Source organism: Anabas testudineus, chromosome 9 (assembly GCF_900324465.2).
Source record: "Anabas testudineus chromosome 9, fAnaTes1.2, whole genome shotgun sequence".
Lineage (NCBI taxonomy): Eukaryota > Metazoa > Chordata > Actinopteri > Anabantiformes > Anabantidae > Anabas > Anabas testudineus.
Window position 1 is genome coordinate 12408418 of NC_046618.1, and position 19909 is coordinate 12428326.

Consider the following 19909-nt stretch of genomic DNA (forward strand, 5'->3'; position numbering starts at 1 on the left):
TTCCAGGAGTAAGTAGTAGTGGTTAGTGCCAGTCTGAAGTGTGTTAACACCATCTCTCATTAGCTGAGAACACCAGAGCTACAGTTTACTAGCCGGGTGCAGAAGTACTCCTTGCACTCTCTGGCACTTTCTGCAGCTCAGCACATGGGGCTCGAGAGGTGTAGTCACCCCCAACCACAGATACACATCTTGCGCCCCAGTTTTCAGTTGCACTGCCAGGTGTTTAGATTGGAGCAGGACCACAGCTCTGTGGTTACTGACTGCCTGCACTGTAAACCCACATGTCCCACATCCATGAGCACAGGGAGGTAACAGAAACATGGACTGTTCTCCTGTTCTGGATGGATAGATAGATCTAAAATCAGCCTCTAGATTAATGCTGAGCTTTTGTGCCTCTAAATGTTACTCTTTCAATCCATTGGGGCCGCTGCTAAGTAAATATTTCTTTTATATTCACTTGTGTCCATCAAAAAACAATCAGTTACTCCTCACCCTCACAGTTCAAGTGATTACAGAGGAACCTCGGAGGAGCAGCAGCCCCCCCCCCAGTTCATTGAGAACAAACACAATGCGTAACGTAACGCGCCGTCGCCGTGCGCATGCATCGCGCTCTGTGAGAGGAGAGAGGTTGAAACGAGGCTGCGCTTTCAAAAGAGCCGAGGAGAGTATAAAACTGGTTTCATGCCCACAGACAGGAGGTAGGCAGAGCACAGAGAGAGAGAGAGAGAGAGAGAGAGAGAGAGAGGGGGACGACACACAGTTTGAACAACACTCACACACAGGATTCAAGGTTTAATTTCAGTCATAGGTAGAGAAACGACAAGCGGCACTTTTCCTTAACTCACTTGGGATTTTAAGAAAAGGCTGTTGTACAGATCAGAGAGGCCGTTTTCCTAACAGTTGTTTACAGAAGTGCATGTTTGCTTGTTTACTGAGTAGGATGCGCGTCTTCTCCGGCAGAGCCAGAGCCGTTTGACACACTTCTCTCCAGAGCTGGATTCACTGAGCGCTCTGTTTTCTAACCGGGGGGAAACTTGGGCTCATTAAAACTTTTCCTGGCTGCACCTTTTGATGCCAAGGAAATGGGACCGCGCCAACGGGAAAGCGTGTCCGCGCTGTGCAGACAAAGTTTGCTCTGGACTGTGCTGATACTCTGGCTGACCACGTTTGTTGACGGGACCTGGAAGACGGGACTTTACAAAACCTACTCAGCCGGGACGCAGCAGAGCAGAGACCAGGCAGGAGCCTCGCACACCTCGATCTATCAGAAAAGGTAAGAGGAGCATCCACTTTATGTTGTGTGTGTCAGTTGTTGCACACATAACCTTTTTTTGTCTCCACAGTGTCTATTTAAACCTCGCAGTCTCCCTTTTTGGATCATCTTGTCAGTGCATGACTCTGCAGAGTTACTCCCATCTCCATCCATCCATCAGGTCTTATTGTCCTCCTGGCAGCTGGTTTCCTTTTTCCTGTGCTGGCAGCACTCAGTGCTCTGCTGACACCCATCCTCGTTGTTGTTGTCCCCGCTCACCCACCTTCACTGTGTGTCTGTCTGTGTGGCTCCTGTGACCACTTCCACTGTCTCTGCATGTCTGCGCTTCGTTCCTGCAGCACCAGAAACAGCTCCATCATCTGCTCTTTCTCAGCTGTCCACATACAGCCCCACGCTCCAATGTGTCATAGAGGACAGGACGGATCCTCAATGCGTTTAATAGGCAGTGAACGAGGGGCCAATTATTTATAAGACATAGATTCAGCTTGATAGAGTGATAGAAAAGTCACTGAATGGAGAGGTGGGTGTTAGAGGATTTCATGAAATGATTCGTCCTCTGTGAGTTGTTGATGAGGGTGTTTCTCAATCAGACTCACTAGACTAAACATATGTAAGAGTGCTAACCTGCTTCTCTCTGCTCCTGGACGGGGCCAGTGTTTAGCTCGGAGACTCGCCAGTGCTTAATGAGGAGAGAACGTTTCCCATCTTACAAATATTTATGCTGTCAGGTTGTGGGTGCGTGCCGTTTACAGTGTGCGGGCTGAATGTGGCCTGAGGCTCAGACCCCTGTTTTCTCTGAAGAGGTCTTTTCCTCAGGGGCCTGTTCAGGTGGCTTTCAGCTCTCCCTCGGCCTCGCTCCACTGGCTCACCTCTCTGTTCTGCTACCCTGTCACTCATGGCCAGAGGTTTGCAGACATGTTTACTAAACACAAGCAGCTGGGACTTCACTGCATCTGGGCTTGTTTTAGGAAAGGGAGATGAGTTCACAGTCAGTTTACTGTTTGTTTGCAAGTGGCAGTGGAGGAAAGGACAGGATAGACGGAGAGGAAGCTGTTGCTGGTGTGAGTCAGCCGTCGTCTTCAGAGGCGGAGAGGTCAGAGAGTTTGAGGTGACACTAGAGGAGCTGAAATTCTGAGTTCACCTGCTGTCTGGCTTAATCTGTAAAAAAAAAAAAAACAGTTTATGATGTGTCAACACAGACAAACGGTTACAGGGGGACTTGAGAGAGCAGACGTCTCTCTGGTGGGCTCAAGCAACTTGACATTCAGTGATGAAAATGTGTCATAGTGATTCAGGTACTTGAAAAGAAATAAATATTCATTTTAGCGGACTAGAAAAAGATTCTGTCACAGGAAAATCCCACACCAGCCCTGTCTTCACACAGTGATTACCCAAATCAAAGAGGATTAACAGCCACTGAGTAATTTCTTGACTGGTGCGGTCGCTCTGGTGAGAAGCTGATAAAGTGCTTGTTCACCCTCATAGTTCTTAACTGTATAAGCTCGGGACACTGAGGAGTTACAGAGGTAGCTGCTTCTTTATTTCTCATCTTGCCCACTGCTTTATCCTCCCTCGGAGGACTTGTCATGGTCTGACAGGCAGTCTGAGCCCTGTGGCCTCCCTCATTCCTCACCCATCTTAACCATATCCAAGTTTTCTTTAAGCATGGGAATTAAGATGACAGAGATTCCAGGAGGCTGAGCCCTGTCTGGCTTAAAGCAGAGTGGCTTTAGATTGGACCTTTCAAAGAACTTCAAACTATGTATATTTTTCTTGAATATTATAAAGCAGTCACCAATTGTACGAATCTATTAACACCAGTGGCTGATTTATCCAGTGCAGCTGTGCAGTAGCTGCAACAACAGTAGATGAATTTTTTATCTATGAAAAATTCATATGTAGATAATTAATTTTTAATTTTTACTCAAATGTGATGGTTTGGTTTTCTCCAGTGTGGTGATTTGATGATTCTTCTGTGTATTAGAGTATTATAAATGGATTATTAAAGATAAATAATCAGCAGATTCTTTTAATTATAAAAATAATCATTAGTTGCAACATTAATTAAGAAAAACAAAAGCTGAAATAATCTGGACCTAACTTCTGAATGTGCTTATTTCCTTAGTTTTGCACGATTGTAAACATGATTATTAAAACTTTGAACCATGGTTCCATAATCTTTAGCTGAGTGTATGTTTGTAATTTAATTTTTAGGTTTAGCCACAAACACTTAAAGATGCACATATCCGTTACTCACAGACACTCAAAACTCAGGTGTTCAGGCCTGAAAGCTCAAAACAGACAAAGACAAGTGATAGTTTTACTCTCCAAGGCTGCTATACACAGTCACTTAGCTCTGTCCTTCAGGGTCTGTGTGAGTTGCTTTGATGATCTTTATTGTCCTCCAGACATGGACGACACACAGCAGCTGTGAACTTGCAATATGATAGCCCACCAGCCCTAATATTCTCTGGTATCATTTCATTTAATTATTTTTCAGGTGCTGTGCTCCGGTTTATATTTTACGTATCTATTTCTTGTTTTATAATATTCTAGTTCTTTCTGATTTTCTGACTCCAGGAATGCTGTATCCGTCTCTCTCCACTAATTTCACTGGGTCTGTAGTCTCCACTTCTCTCTTTGTCATTTGTTGTGCACCACATTTATCTTACGCCTCTTCTTCGACCCGTGGGGCCAACAGTGCTTCATAATTGTCTTTCCTTCCACTTCCCTGTTCTCATCAGAAGCTCCCTTGTGTGACCCCTATGATGAAATGACCTTTGTGTCCTCTCCTCTCCTCTCCTCTCCTCTCCTCTCCTCTCCTCTCCTCTCCTCTCCTCTCCTCTCCTCTCCTCTCCTCTCCTCTCCTCTCCTCTGGCCATTTGCCACATCTGTCTTTTGTCTTTTGTTCTCTCTAAGTATTTTTCCCACAGACAGAAATCTAGAGAAATTCCTTCAGATTTTTATCCGTGCTGCATTTCAAACATGTTCAGCCCTCCTCCTCCCACAGTATGTGAATGGACGGCTGGATGGAAAGCGAATTACTCAGACTGTTTTCACCAGTCTCACCAGTGTTTTGCCCTCATCAATCCTTTTGTCAGTTCACACGGCTTAACTCCCAGCGTCTTCCTCCCCACACAGTCTGCTGCTCAGAGTGCACTAACTCAGTAGTGTGATCATGAAAGATGCAGACTGCACTGCATACAAGGCAAAATGAGGGCATACACGGTATCAAGAATACACCATAAAAGCTTTTTTGACAAGTTCACAAGCTCTCTCTCAGCATTTGCATTCACTTACGGTTCAGCACGTTGTTTCCCTCCAGTGTTTTACTGTCTTGGCATCTCTAGTGTTGAGGAACAGATGGGCCAAAGCTGTGATTTTCCGTCCCTTTAAAAATTGTGGATTTCTTTCTTAACTGTTGGCTGTGTGTGACTGTGGGAGATCGTTGATGATTTATTTAGCTTGGGTCCTGCAAACAGAGTGTGCCATGTGTGCTTAGAGATTGGATACTCACTGAGGGTCTGCCTGGTGCATTTGCCAGTGAAACAGCACGGTGCTGGTGGGTTTCACACTTCATAACACAAGGTTGACTCCACTAAGAGGAAGGTGTTGACTATGAAGTATTTTAGACTGAGTGCACCAAGCACCTGTGTCTCTTTTATGAATAAAACATGCCAAAATTCAGTGGACCATTGTATGACAGGTCTGATGAAGGGCTTGTAGATTTTTAATCATTTACATTACTTGTGCACATTTAATAGAATTATCTTTGGACAAAGACATTATATTTCTCCACATGCTTTGCAGGGGAAAAAAGGACTTTCTGCCTTGTACATGTTCAGCAATTTTGTGCTGTGTAAACCAGTTTTAGCAGGTTACGCTGGTACTTTATGTTGTGGGAAATTACAAACTCTCCATCTGATTTTATTATTTCATTCACCTTAGCAGCAGAAGTTGGCATTTCCTCTTTGGTAATTGCATAAGTGCAAGACAAAAAGAGAGAGGGAGACCATAAAACCCACCCCACTTCCCTCCTCATACCCCCTGGTGACAATTTCTTAGCTTTTCCCAGGTGAACCCTCCTCTTAGCCTGGGAAACTCAGATGTTTATCTGTTGGGTCTGGAGGATTGCAAGTGCTGGGAAGGAGATGGGGTTGATACCATCCCTCCTTTTACTTCTAGCTCTACCTGACCACAGTTACCTACACCGCCAGAAAAATTCCAGATGATTACAGCGGTTTTTTCTGGACAAGACATAGTAATCACAAGATCATATAGATCCACATTCATTACATAAAAATAAAAACATGTGCAGCAGGTGATTTCTGTATTTGTTTGAATTGAGAAGCTTATGGTTAATTCCAAAACCTTTTAATAGTTCCGTGCATTTATTTTATATTTGTAACTTAATCCGACCTTTTAAAAAATTCAGCTATAAATGTAAATTGCCCTTATTCCACTGGCTAAATAATCTTTATATGATTTGAAAAAACGAAACAACGAATAATACATATGAAAACAATATAGGAGAGACACCAGAGATATTTCAAAGAGAAATGTCTTTGGAGTGCTGAAGTAATACAAAGAGATTTCTCAGAGGTGCTCAGCTCTGTGTGTGCGGCCACCACAACATGTGGGGATTGTTAATGGGAGCTTGTTCAGGGCTGCTTCACATCCTCTGCCTTTGGCAGTTTTTTTTTTTTTTGTGTGTAAACGCTCTCTTGCACATACAAACATATGGTCTCACATATTGACAAACAGACTTTGGTGGGAACACACTCCCACTCTTGTGAACACATTGGCAGCAGAACACACAAAGTGGAGTTTTGTGCTACGAGCCACACAGTGTCCTTTGTGGTTTCTTCATAGAGCCTCTTTCTATACATCTTTTGATAGTGTAAACACTGGCTGTAGTAATTGTTTTCCTTCCAGCTATATCCATATGAATGTAATCAGGCTATTTGTACCTTTCATTGTTAATATTATAATAGTAACATATGGTAGCTCAAACAGACTGAGTGTGTTTTCCATAGATTAAAACCAGCTAATGACCCCTCGGTGTCCTGATTTCATTAGTGGAGAGATGTGATGAAACTCTTTTGTACTCTCATGCTGAACAGGGGCAGTTCTCATTGCCTCTGTGCTGTCAGGACCAGATAACTACTGCCCTTAAGAGGATTGAGCTCTTAATTCTATAATATTAATAACATATAATAATAATATTCCCTTTAAATAGTATCGCAGTGTTGATGAAGGTGGCATCATGGTCTTTAATTGGACCTTTTTACTGAGTCAAAATATTTAATTTTGCTGAGACCCATAAAACAAGTCTTAGGAGAATATAGGTGAGTGCACTTGACTGGCCTTGGACTAATGTCTTCTGAAGCCTTTCTGGAAGTGAAGTGGACTCATGACCCAGCATTAACCCGTGCTGAAAACCTCTGTAAGGGACCCTAGGGATGGTGCCCCAGATGAAAACAGCTGTGTATTGATAGAGGAGAGACTGCAGTGTAAATACAGGCCGCAGTGCACTCCTTCAAATCTCGTGGCTTATTAAACATCATAAAGGATTTTCAAAACAAAAGGGTGGGGGAAGGGGGTGAAGAATTCAAACCTACAGGAAGACAACAGCGTATTGAGTGTGACTACACGGCTAATTTCCTTTTGTGAGCCTTCTACTGTGTGAATGCATTTATTTGAAGGCCTCCAGAAAATATACAATGTTCCACTTCGAATTATTTACTGAATCTGACTCTGTATCTGGAAATAACAAATTGAGGCAATTCTGTTGTTTTATTCTTCTCTCTGCATTTCTATGTTCAGGAACTGGTGTCCTCATACGGTCACAAAGACAGTGACATGCCAGGTGCAGAATGGGACAGTCCTCCAACGGGTCTACCAGACATGCCGTTGGCCACAGGGATGCACAGGAGGCAGGTGAGAAGGTGTAGGGACCTCAGCACAGCTGCTACTACTGTACCAGTAGGACTGTTACCCACTAAAACATCTACTGTGGAAGCACAGACACAAAACAAATAATCTATTTAAAATATAAAGACATTAAAGCACAAAATATATCTGAGAAACGTTTTATACACAAACAGCTACTGTGGGGTGATGGCTTTAGATTGTGTGTGTGTGTGTTTTCCAGCTATAGGACTGTGGTGAGACCTTCCTATAAAGTGGTGTACCGCACAGTGACCTCTCTGGAGTGGAAATGCTGTCCAGGATTCAGCGGCACAGCCTGTGAAGAAGGTAAGTCAAGACAGCAGGAGCATTTTTAGGGACTCACAGATGCTGTGCATATTAGTTATACAGCAGCTAGTAGAAAGGAACGACCGTCATGGCACTTGGAAGGAGATAATGTCGCAATTTAGGGCAGAGGAATCGTTTGAAGACACATGTTCCCTTTCCTTTATCACTTCAAGCGTACTCATTTACAACAGTTTGCATCCTTCTGCCTTCTAATACACGTGTACCAGTATTACTTACTCACTGTAAAACAGGAGTGATTTCCATTAGGCTTACATAAGGCTGCTTCTGTCTTCTAAATGAAGTTTGGAAATAAGATCCCTCAGTCTCTTCAGGGTGAGTCGATGCCTCCACTTTATTAATCAGGTTTAATATGTTGGATCTAAGAGTCGTCGTGCGACGTAATGGTTGAATCTTTTGTGTGGTTTTTTAGTTTTATGCTCTAGCTAAAGTCCTCATGCTCTTAAAGTGTCACACTAGCCCTGCTGTTTTCATTTTTCTGCTACAGTAGCTGTCCACCATACGCACTCACACACACACACACACACACACACACACATACACACACACACTCACCCAGTGTATGTTGACTTCCCCTGGCACTGGCCCCCATGTCTCTGCAGTATGGAGAGAAGGGTGGAACGGCTGTTTATACTAGGACCCAGGGCTTGATTGGGTGTAACATAAATCTTTGGGCTTTGTGACACAAGGACAATAAATGTTTACAGTGGTTTAAGTGCTCGTTTTTTGTGATCCTGATTTTTGTGATTCTTTTATGCTCCCACTCCCAGGTGAATTAAGAGCAACTCTCGGCCTGTAGTCTGCAACAGTGAGGCTACAACACGAGAAATGTCTCCACTGTTTGTGCTTGTTTACTTATGGCACACATCAAAACTGCCTCTACTTGTTTTAGACCTTCAAAGTCAAAAAACACTTTCACGGTCACACAACACAGACTTTACTTAACAAAAGCAGAGGAACACCCAATCCAACAGGGAGGAAATTATCCAATTAAGTTGTAGCTGGAGGAGATTCCCCTCTGGTTGTCATGGCAGTAGGGGGCTGTCGACCCAGCAGGGATGCTGGGATTAACCACTTATCTGAGCGTCGTTCCGGGTGGCTCAGATCACAGGCGGAGCTGAGTGGAAGTGACAGTTCCCATTCACAGGGCCTTTACTCTCCGGCACTATGGATGCAATCCAGGGCCACCGGTGCTTTGTTCTGCTCCTGCCGCGTGAGCAGAACCTCTTGCCAGCACAGAACCCGATATCCCGCTGCTGTCTGCCTCATTCGCCGCTTTAAGGAGAAATAAAAGCTTGCCACACGGGCAAAGCTGGAGACCGGATTTTGTATAAATCTGTTGCCATAACGTTGCCAAGTGAAGTTAAAACTGTACTTGTAATTCAGTCGGTACAAGTTTCGAGTCATGGCTTTTAATACCTGTGTGTGTGTGTGTGTGTGTGTGTGCGCGTACCTCCATCTGCAAATCTCCACACGTCCCTCTGCAGATTTCCAGATGGACTGACCTTGAGTTAGGATGAATTAAATGACTCTGTAAATGATGGAGAACTGTTATATAAAAAACTATTAGACTTTTTGAAATCCAACGTCTAGGGCAGACATTAAAAACATATTCCTTTCTATATCTCATAAATCTCATAAACAGCTAATAGCACGTACATACATCTCTAAAGAGCTCTTTTGGACTTCCGGTGTTGGTTATATCCTTTTGTTCCCATCATCGCTTTCCCTCTTTCTGTCTGCTTTTCACAGACTGTGGAAAATGTTTATGATCCGCTCATTTACTCTTGCTAGCCTGCTCTTACCTCCACTGTTCTCTCACCAGGCCACCCTAAAAGCCCCTGGCCATGTCTGACTCCCAAGGCCAGCCCCGCATTACCGCAGTTCTCAACACTGTTTTAAATGGAGATGAGAGACTTGTTTTCTCTTGTGTCCCTCCGTTCTCACCCCGTCGCTTGCCAACTTACTGGTCGACATACATAAATGAACAGGTCCCGTCTGAGGGAAAGATATGGCGTTTCCATTTAAAACGGGACCACAGCGTGCAGAGTATAGAGATAAATGAGAGAACATTATGGGAAGAGATCACGCCATGCTGTCGTTCGGTCATACACGGGCTTGTGAGATATTTTGGCCTATCACATTTAAACCGAGAGCTCCAAAAGCAAAACATTACATCACGTCCAGGCTGATAAACAAACTTACTCCATCAGAGTCAAAGCACAGTAAGATAACATTGCATCAGACAGGCACCTTTCACATTCACTCTCTTTTTCTTCCTCCCTCACCCCAACCTCAGGACTTGGCTAGAATTCCAGGCCAGTGCTGTAATTACTGGGTCCTAATTGTTTTCTATGAGGTTTGGGAGATATTGTCTTACTTTTGGACCTGGAACACAATGGTCTTTATCTCTGATTGAGCCTGAAAAAAAAAAAGGCTAAGTATTTGCAGATGGAGGCACTTTCATAGCCTGCCAGAAGAAGGGATTTAATGTATGCCTGGTTGACTTTGGCATTCCAAGTAAGTAAATGCTTGTTTTCAGATGGGATTTCCCAACTTATGCTACATCAAACACAAATATCAAAATTATACCTCATTTGGAGGCAATTTTCTGATACAAGAATATCAAATGTAACCCGTAAAAGCAATATTATTGTATTAGAGCTGGCACCTAAAGACTCTACTCCATACATGTTGCCTCAGTGTCAACATACAGTTCAGTGTTGATGCGTGATTGCACATTCAGCAGCAAGGAAGTCATAGACATTTTGGACTTTTGCCCTCTGTTAATTTTGATGGAGTCCTAAAAGTGTGAAGATGACATTTAGAGACTGCATTATGATGTCTATCTATTGATTTGATTTATGCAGAAAAGCACTCAAAAGAAATATGACTGCTGCTTATCATAGGAGGGGGCCACCACGCAGCAAAACATATGGGGGAATGTAGACTTGAATTAGCATGGCTGTCAAAGCTCTACCGCAGGGGTCCCCATCAAGCTGTATCTCACAGCCAAGCGGAGGCTGCGGTTTTTGGGTGGCAATTATGGTGTGGCCGGGAGGCAGAGGCGCGCTGTCTGTAATAAGCCGCAGAAATGTAATCTGTGTTTTCACAGCTCGGCGCGGCTTATCACAGGCCTACACGCTAAACCCTGCGCTTTAAACATCAGTCGGCTGCAGCTTGCCATTAGCGAAGGAAAAGTGGGAGTGAATGCTGGTGTATGTGTCTGACTGCCAGAGTGAATGTGTGGGTGGGAGAATGAGGTGTAGAGGATTTGTACACTAAGGGATGCAGCTGTTCAGTGTGATTAGCTGATTTAATGGCAGCAGGCTTTAGTTGTTGTGAGTGGAGGCTCCCGAGCCTAAGGTCAAAAAGCAGCGAGCGGAACAGGTGACCTCTACTCCCACTCCTCTTAGACCACCCAGAGCAGCTATCATAGTCATTGCACTGACAAAACATTTATTCACCTTTTCATTCAGTCCTCCTCTTCTCTTTCTTTTACATTCTTGGATTCCCTTGTGTTTGCATTAGCAGGTGTAATATATTTTATTCTTTCTTGTCTAGTTCATTCACAAAAAAACGAATTTGATGTTAGATTTAGCAGCATTCAGAGTGTTTATGTATTCATGAGCTTTACTAAGACACATAAATTCAATACATAAAAGGAGGCAGGCTGCAGCCAGCGTGCAGAAAAGGCCGTAGCAGCTGATTTTCATGGTTATGTAAATGGCTAGTGCAGCACAAGTGCTGAGCCCAAATTGGAAGCAGCTGAAGTTAAGGGAACTTGGCTGAGGGCCCCAGATGAGATTAGACATGGGAGCGTCCAGCCCTTTTAGCCCTTGCAGCTCTACTCAGGGGAATTGTCATTATAGTCATTAATTAATAAATAACATTACCAACCGGCCCACCCTGAAATTAATAAAATGAAACAGTGGAGAGAAGTTTTTTTTCTCTACTCCTATCTGCCTCTCTTTCCATTCTTGTATGAACCAGATTTATGAAATATACCAAAATTATACTTTGTAGACGATGTCAGGTTTTTAAAATAGAATGCTATGTTAATAATTTGATATCATTTTAAACCTCCCGTGCAAACTACATGAAGAGCACACACTGCACAGCACAATTAGATGGAGTCATAGGAATTGTAATTATTGTATTACTTTATTTATGTATATTTGTTTGTGTTATTAGAAGCAAAAGATGAAGTGTAGTATGATGTATTTAGACTTATAAGAGATATGATTATAACTCTTATTAATTAACTAATTTATTTAGGTGACATCTATTGATGAAGAACCACATTTGATTTACTGCTTCACGCTCACATTTGTTGTCCCTCTTCTTTAGCCTTAGTCTAAAATAAATGGCAGAGACCATGAAGAAATACAGATGCACAATTCTTTAACCGAAGTTTCAAACATATTTAGCCTTGAATCTAAGTTAAGTTTTATGTATCTGGCTCCTGGACTGGAAATGCCTCTTCTGCTTGCTGATTTATTTATTATTTCCCAAGACTCCCCCCGGGAGTGCATTGAAAACAGTTTTGCCTGCAGTCAGAAAGAAATAAAGTGGGTCAAGTCAGCAGTGCAAAAAAACTTTTAGGGATGAAAATAGATGCACACACACCCTCCCACACACACACACACCCACACGTGCCACAGCAGCTGGACTATTCTTCTGTCCCTAATAAAGCTGAAGCATTTCTCTGCACTTGGTAGTTTAAGTGGACTGGTGTGCTGACTAAGTGACCCATCACGCAATCAGAGCAGAGAGAAGAAAGACACACTCTTCCAGCCAAGTGAACTGATAACAAAGTTTTGTGGTGTAGAAAGATAAAGAAAAGAAAAACCTTTTAAAATCCTCCTCATGAGGGGAGGTGTGGACTCTCTCTTTTCTCTGTTCCCACTCAGAGACTGATGTCATTAAAATTGCATTAACCCCGACTGCTCTCTGCCTGTCAACATATCACCATCTCACAGTTTGCAGGTATAGAGTGGCATGATATAGGTAATGTATAACACAGCGCTGCTTCTGTCTTTAGGTAGCCTCTGAGAAGGTAATGAAGCATATTTGGCATTTTTTTACATCTATCCTGGGACAATGGCGGCATTGAGGATGCTTGGGGTACGTTCCATTAAGCTGTGATGAGTTCAAAGCACCCAATTGCTTGTAATCATTTTCACAATCCTGGACTTATTGCAAATCATTTCTCGACTAAGCTGTCAGAATTCAAGTTACCTCCCCACTTTGATTCTCCCTTCTCGCCTATAATCTTCATTCTCCCTCTTTATTTAGCTCCCAAGTATATATAATGAGTTTTTACCTTCTCATCGCTGTAGTAAGGTATAAAGTTAGAGATTTGTTTTTTATTTGTAGTCTGATAACAGTGTTTGTGATTAACTGATTGGTTGAATGTATTTGAGGATTAATATGACAGAATATTGGGACAGTTAAAGTCTTCAGCATTAAAACACTATAAAGCCTAGAGTCTTAGTTTTATTGTCCTCTAGTGTACGACAAACAACACCACAAAACATAAAACTTTAATGCCAGTTGAGACTCAACATACTTACAGTGGCAGTGTGGCATGTCCTGGTTCTTCCAAGTTCTTTCTGTAATATAAATCACGCTGCAAGTTAGTGAAACACCATCCTATTAAGACGATAAACTCAGATATACGCTGCAATGTACTGTAACATTTGCTTTTAGTTTAAATATTCTCTCTTTCTCTGCACCACACTGTACTTTTGTAAACTCCCAGTAGTCGTGGTGATTTAGCTGCTCATTTGTCATTGTTATGAGTTCATAAATATATACAACACCACATAAGAGAGGCTCAAGTGTTGTGAGTCGGCGGGTGGAGATTTTATGAAGCCGACCTTCAAACCTCCTCCACTCCCTTTGCTGTGGTAAACTGTGGTGACATCATTTATGGCCTGTTGTATCACAGACCTCCCAGACACCCAACTCCCAGTTCAGTCTCAGTTTCCCAACCCCTAAATGCTACACGTTTAGATAAGGTGTAGAGCATTAAAGTCACTGCCCCTGTATGACTTTAGAGCTTTGCATATATTTCCATTTTCTCATATGGTCGATACGGTGCTCAGCCCCACTGAGAAGATGAGAAGAGTGGTGCTGATGGCTGTGATTACTCCTGGACAGAAAACAAGTGCAGAGGAAGTTTGAATGAACTGCACCAGCAGTCAGTCTAATTAGAGATGTGCTTGGCTGGTTTTCAGAACTCATACCCTGACACAGGAGCAGGCATTGCGCTCGAGGAGCCAATCAGCTTGACCAAAGAGACGTTGCCTCGGTTGATTGGTTAGGAGAGGAAAGGGTAGATGAAAATAGATTTTTCCTCTAGAGATCAAATATCTAATATATGAAGACTGAACAGCAAACTGCAGTGGTTTTACAGTCAAAGATGAAAAACTACTACAGAAGTGCACTAGCAAATGTTTTACTTGTATGTTGAGGCAGGATAGTGTTGCCAAGTGCCACAAACCAAAATTGACTCCAGAGTCATCATAACTCACTTTTGCTTTAAGTTTAAATATTATAAATTCAAATCCACTCTTTTGTAATAAGCACATTGCAGATAACCTGTACCAGACAAATGTAGTGAAATCTGTCCAATAGAGTTAACAGAACGTTGTGAGGGGTCAGTGGATATCATATAAGCAGAAATGTTATTAGCTTCTGTAACTCATTGCAGTTCCAGGGTCCATTATATGTGTTTTACAATAAACTTGCCTTGCCACACATTTGTGTGTCATTTATACATGTAGAGTGCTATCTACCGTGCTCCAACATATAAGACATGCGTCATTTAGGAAAGAGCTTGTATCTTTTTTGCTGACGTGCATCTTTGGAGTCGTGTCTCACGAGCTAAATAACCACTTATGTATGGGCCTGTGCATCACTCTACAGCACAGTACAGACCAGTTCAACCTGGCACAGCGCTTCCTTTTACCAGCCTCTAGTTTACGTGGAGACACATCTTGTCGGGATCATCTTAGAGGCACAGAATGATGTGCACGTTGTTCAGGAAGTGTTGTCTGCTCCAGTGCTCTAGCTCTTAGTCTTTGTGGCCAGAGCAAGAGGTTGCGGCAGAGCCGGTGTGGCTGCTGAGGCAGTGTGGGGGGCTCAGAGCCAGAGAGGCCCAGTGGGGTGAGCTCATTAACAACAGGACGTACCCCTGAACCTCTAAACCGAGGCCTGCATTTTGTCCGCTCCGCCGCCCCCTGGGACTCATCCGAGGGGGGCTTTAACAGCCCCGGTGTTTTGGTTGGACCCTCGCCACAGCCAGAGCTGAGCTGTGCATGACGACTCCACCACCTCCCCTCCTCCCGCCTCATTCATTACCATAAATACAGTCCAGAGAGGGTGTCTGTGTGTTCCTGCTTCCTCAGGTGTTTATTGCTCTCTTACTCATTCATGCTGGGCTCACAGTCAGAGCCTGGCAGCAAACAAACATTCACTGTCACACACATGCAGACATGCTTACGGCAATAAAATCACCTGTTCTCACAAACACAGATGCAGATAAATATCGTATCTAAATGTATGGAAAGTCATAGAACTGTTCACCACAAATGACTCAGCTAACACAGAAATGATAAAAAGGCAGCGGGCTGAACTTGCTGAGTTGCTGTAATCGATATACTTGATACGGGACACAGACACACGCTCGCTGTTGCTCTGTTACTGCACGCACACATGCTCTATATCAGTTGCATGTGTGTCTTATGACAGATAGGTTGACGGGGCAGTAAATCACTGCTACTGTGCCAAAGTTAGAACTCTATCTGCTCTGTCTGCCGCTGTTATTGACTGTGTGTTGAGGGACCGAGGATGATGTCATGGCCTTTTTATTTCTGTTGGCTGCCCTCCATGTTGTCCTCCTAAAGGGCTCCATCTTACCTGATGGGGACCACATGTAGCCCCATGAGACAATGTCTGGTCAGCTCTGTGGAGACACCAGGTCTGGCAGCCAGATAGAACAATCATCAAATCAGTCAAAGTATCTAAATACACAACTGCCTAAATGTCTATACGCTGTAAATATCGATTCAGGAATTCCCTATCCGAGGATTTGCAGTTTTTTGTTTTTTTTAGGTGTAAGTTGCCTTTAAACAGTTTCTATTGCTGTGTGATTTTACTCTTTGTAGCAAACAGTAGTTAAACAGTGAACAATAAATTAGGCTTTATAAGTTCAAGCCTTACTGAGGAAGCTAATGCTGAAATGTGCCTCGGTGCCCTCCCAAGTCTGTAAGGTAGTTAAATTTCATTTAAAAATAAAAACATCAATATAAATAGAACAAAAGAGAACGAGGAGGACATGTTTAGATTGAAGATCTATAGAGCATTCAAAGTTGTTATATATTTGTAGTTTTTCTCATTTGTGTATATTTCCTGAATATAACACCAGTATCTGTCTAAACTGAGTTCAGTTCTGATACTGTTATGTCAGAAACCACAGCTGTACAATTCGGAGGATTTGGTACTGAACCACTGTCTGCACACAAATTGGCCTCCCTCAGCCTTTTCAAGATGGTTACGCTCTTTGGACATCCCCCATCATTACATCCTATTTACAAAAGACCAAAAGGATTATTCTCAGTTAATGCGTTTTATATGAACCCTTCACTTTGCCTGTGTAAACCTAGCTACTCGAGTAAACAGAGCCCTATTGAAGCAGAGTTACTAAATCTGTGGCCAGATGGGTTTTCGACCCCGAGACAAAGTGGAGAATTACAGTTTGTCCTGAAAGTCTGAGCTCAGCTCTCGCTCCCTTTCTTCCCTCTGGCCTCCCTTGGAGGGGGAGGGATAATCTATTCTCTCTCTTTTAGATGGAGACAGAAATGGGTGTATGAGACCAAAAAAAAATGGCTGCACTAGTGAAAGGGTGGCACGACTCCAGTGGGACACGTTTCCCAAAGTGCTGCCAGGTTGAAAAAGGCAACAAGAGCGAGAACGGAAGAGAGGATGTGCTTTTTCTTCTTGTTGTCATAAGCTGACACTCACAAAGAAATGAGATGGCATTGTTGTTTTAAGCCAGATAAAGGACAACTATTACGAAAGAGGGGAGGGTGGAAGAATTTTCCAAACTGAAAAGATCTGTTCATGTTACTGTTAAAAGGACAAAGAACAGACTGAAGTAATAACCATGATGAGCATCATTCATACTTTCTCTACGAGCCATAACCACAATGTTCCTTTGAGGTAATTTATCTTTTCATAATGTAACTGAACTTTAGAAGTAAATTAGATTTGAGGCTCCCTTGTCTCTCTATGCTTTGTCTGACCCTCTCACAGTCCTTGCACCACCACCCCCTGGGTGTGGGTAGTCAAAGGGACGCCAGTGGGGTGAAAGGGCAGAGAACTGAGGAGTGAAGCATTTGTGTTTTCCTGCAGAATAATGGCAAGTATTGTTCCTAAAGTGGCAGTACTGTATCAAAACTATCTTCGAAAATTACTCGATTGCATTTATTAGTGTCACTCTTAAATGTCGCTGTGCGTCGTGAGCTGGTCACGCAAACGAGTACAATGTGTCCCCTTTAGCGCCTGATTATCAGTAAATCAAAAGAATGATTAAAGCCAAAGGAAAGTGCCTCAGCTTTTAGGAAGATGACGAAGATATCCTCGAAGAGTGGAGTTTCCTGTGTTTTACTGTCCACTGTGGCAAGTGGATACCTATCAGAGATACAGACCCTTCAGAGGTTATTATGAGTGACACTTAAGTCTCAGCCTCAGATTTGTAATAGCGATTTGCCTCACACACTCCCTGATCCACTGGGAGATGAATTAAAAACACTGCTCGCAATCATTCATCCATCAGAGGAGCTCTTTGCGCCATCCTGGAGTTCCTTTTCCCTGGCTGCACTTGACAGTGCAGAAACCTTAGCCTGAGCTAGCGCCAGTTCACTTTTTGTTCCAAGAGTGCAGCTGAGTTTGCTGGAGCTTTTCAGGAGGTTCTCAGTCAAGACCAAGGCAGGTCCTGTCAGCAGGAAGCAGCCTCCCTCTCTGGAAGTGCCTGAAGAATCAATCTGCAAAGCTGTGCAGGCGGTTGGATGGCTATCATCTTCTTCTGCTACTGTCGTTTGAACGTTTGTGTAGAAATGTTGATGAAAAGTGTGGATGCAAAAAAGGGAATTACATAATGTGGTACAGTTTAATGTGCAGAGGGTATGGAAAGAGGGACATCGGCCAAGGGAGGTGCGGCCAACTTAGAGGACCAGCTTCATGCCGCGGGCTGAATGTTTTTTCTTCCAGATTCCAAGTTGAAAAGTCCCCAGAGACGCTGCTAAATGTTGAGTTCTGAGGAGCACCAGGAAATTATGCTTGACACCTGTTTGAGAAATTGTTGAGCACAAAGTTTGTATTTGTATGTGTCATCTCTTTTGCCAAATGTTTTCATATCCCACAGACGGTTCAGGAATTGTATGCCAGACTTCACTACTTCAAAATTTACCAGCGGTCTACTGTTTCAGTGCAGCAAAATGGGAATTAACCTGATCTCATGGATGGACGGGGCAACACAGCCTGTGACTTTGACATGGGAGACTTTTGTGTACATCTTGTTTTCTAGCAACAGTCAACACGTAACGATGACCGCAATCGTTCCCTGATCTTAGGCTGTGTTTTTTTTTTGTGCAGCTAATTGTAATTGTTTTGGAGGCTCAGAGAAACAGTATTGTCCTGACATCAGTTTAGAAAATGTTCAAATTGTTTCTGTTGGAAGATAAAGACAAATGAACCCTATCTTCAGAACGTCCACCATGTGAGTAGGGCCACAAAACTCTGCAAGACACAAAGGTTTAGAGTCAGTCATCGCACAGATAGAGGAATTATCACTGAACTCTGACACTAAATTAGCCCCGAGGCTCAACGGCTGAGTTACTATAACTCTTTGCAGTCTTTAAATTGTCACCGTCATAACCACACAGACATAGGGAGGAGGACTGAAAGCTGAAAGGTTCTAAAATTACTTTCATTTTCCACTTATGTTGAGCCTTATCTCACCCCCGAGTGATGTCATGTAACTTTTAAGCTTTCATAAAGCTTTAATCTTTTTTTTTATATATAGCGGTCTGGTGTATAGTTTTATATAAATGGGTGTATAATGAGTTTTAAAGACTGGGTTGCCCAAAATTGTCATTTGTGATTTTTACAGCTTTTATAAGTAGTTTAACACTCTGCACTTAAAACTGAAACAGCCCACTAAGTCAGCACAATTAGCCTTTATGTTTCGTGTGTAGATGGTGAAGTCTGTCAGTAGTAGCTTTTATGAATTAATCAAAAACACAATAAATAGCAGCAGATTGAGGACAGAGGGTGAGTAAGAGGATTAAGAGCTCGTAAGAGGTGTCGTTGATGGTTTAGGTCGACTGCTTCATCTTGAAGCAGCCGACGCATGTGCACTTTAGCCTCCGTCTGTGTTCTACTACTGTGAGAATAGGGGATGAGGACAGAGTACTTGTTTTGCTCACACACACTCTCTCCATATCTTGTCCACAGTTAGACAAACCTCAGACATTTAGGGGCTTGGAGTTAGACGGTAGGACACATCCATCCATTTTTACTTCAGCCAAGACCTCCAGGTCTGCTGCAAACTTACACTGTCAGATATCAGTGATGAAGAGGGGAGAATAGAGAAGATACACACATCATGTCCAGACTCCACACACACACGCACACACACGCACACCCTGGATAGACAGACAGTGCAAACATACACACGGGAGACATTATTAAGTTCAGACAGGCCAGATGTTTTAACTCAGTATGTATGTGTCAGAGCGCTCTGCTCCCACTGATTGAGGAGTTTTAATCTCTGGAGCTGGGAGCTCGGCACGTCACCACGTCTGCTGTGAAAAGCACCTCTTTGATAAATTATATCACAAAGGCCATTGATGCGTCTCACCTGTACATGATTAGATGTGAAAACCCACAGAAGATCCTTCACAGAAACAAGACTCGAGTGCAATTTCTGTCTTGTGACTCTTGAAACTGTATCTCTACCACACTGACTGTCTCAATATGATCACTCCTCCCTAAATGAATTATATAATGGTGTAATGATCATATAATTACTGAACTAATAAAATATGATGATTAATATTGTGCTGCTGTTTACTTTATATGATTAAAATGTCAAACAGTATAAAATTAAATTAATCATAATCAAATTAATAACTTTATTCACTCTAGTTGAGTCATGCCTTCAACATCTAAACATCCTTTTAGCTCTACTCTGTTTTTTAGGTGCGTCACTACATGAAACTGAGCTGGTTTATGACAGTGTAATTTTGGATTTGTGACCTGCATATGCTCACTCAGATCCCAAAATAGCTA

At 42.8% G+C, this 19909-nt stretch overlaps 1 protein-coding gene across 2 annotated transcripts in view; it reads left to right on the forward strand.

Annotated features, from left to right (window-relative positions):
* Positions 1–637: 637 nt before the first annotated feature.
* emid1 (EMI domain containing 1) overlaps positions 638–19909 on the forward strand; it is a 45482-nt gene continuing 26210 nt past the window's right edge. For both annotated transcript variants that reach the window (XM_026343925.1, XM_026343924.1), the window contains exons 1-3: positions 638–1273; positions 7100–7213; positions 7428–7531. In XM_026343925.1, the coding sequence (XP_026199710.1) occupies positions 1083–1273; positions 7100–7213; positions 7428–7531 (409 nt within the window). In that variant the 5' untranslated portion in view covers positions 638–1082. The remainder of the gene's footprint in view (positions 1274–7099; positions 7214–7427; positions 7532–19909) is intronic.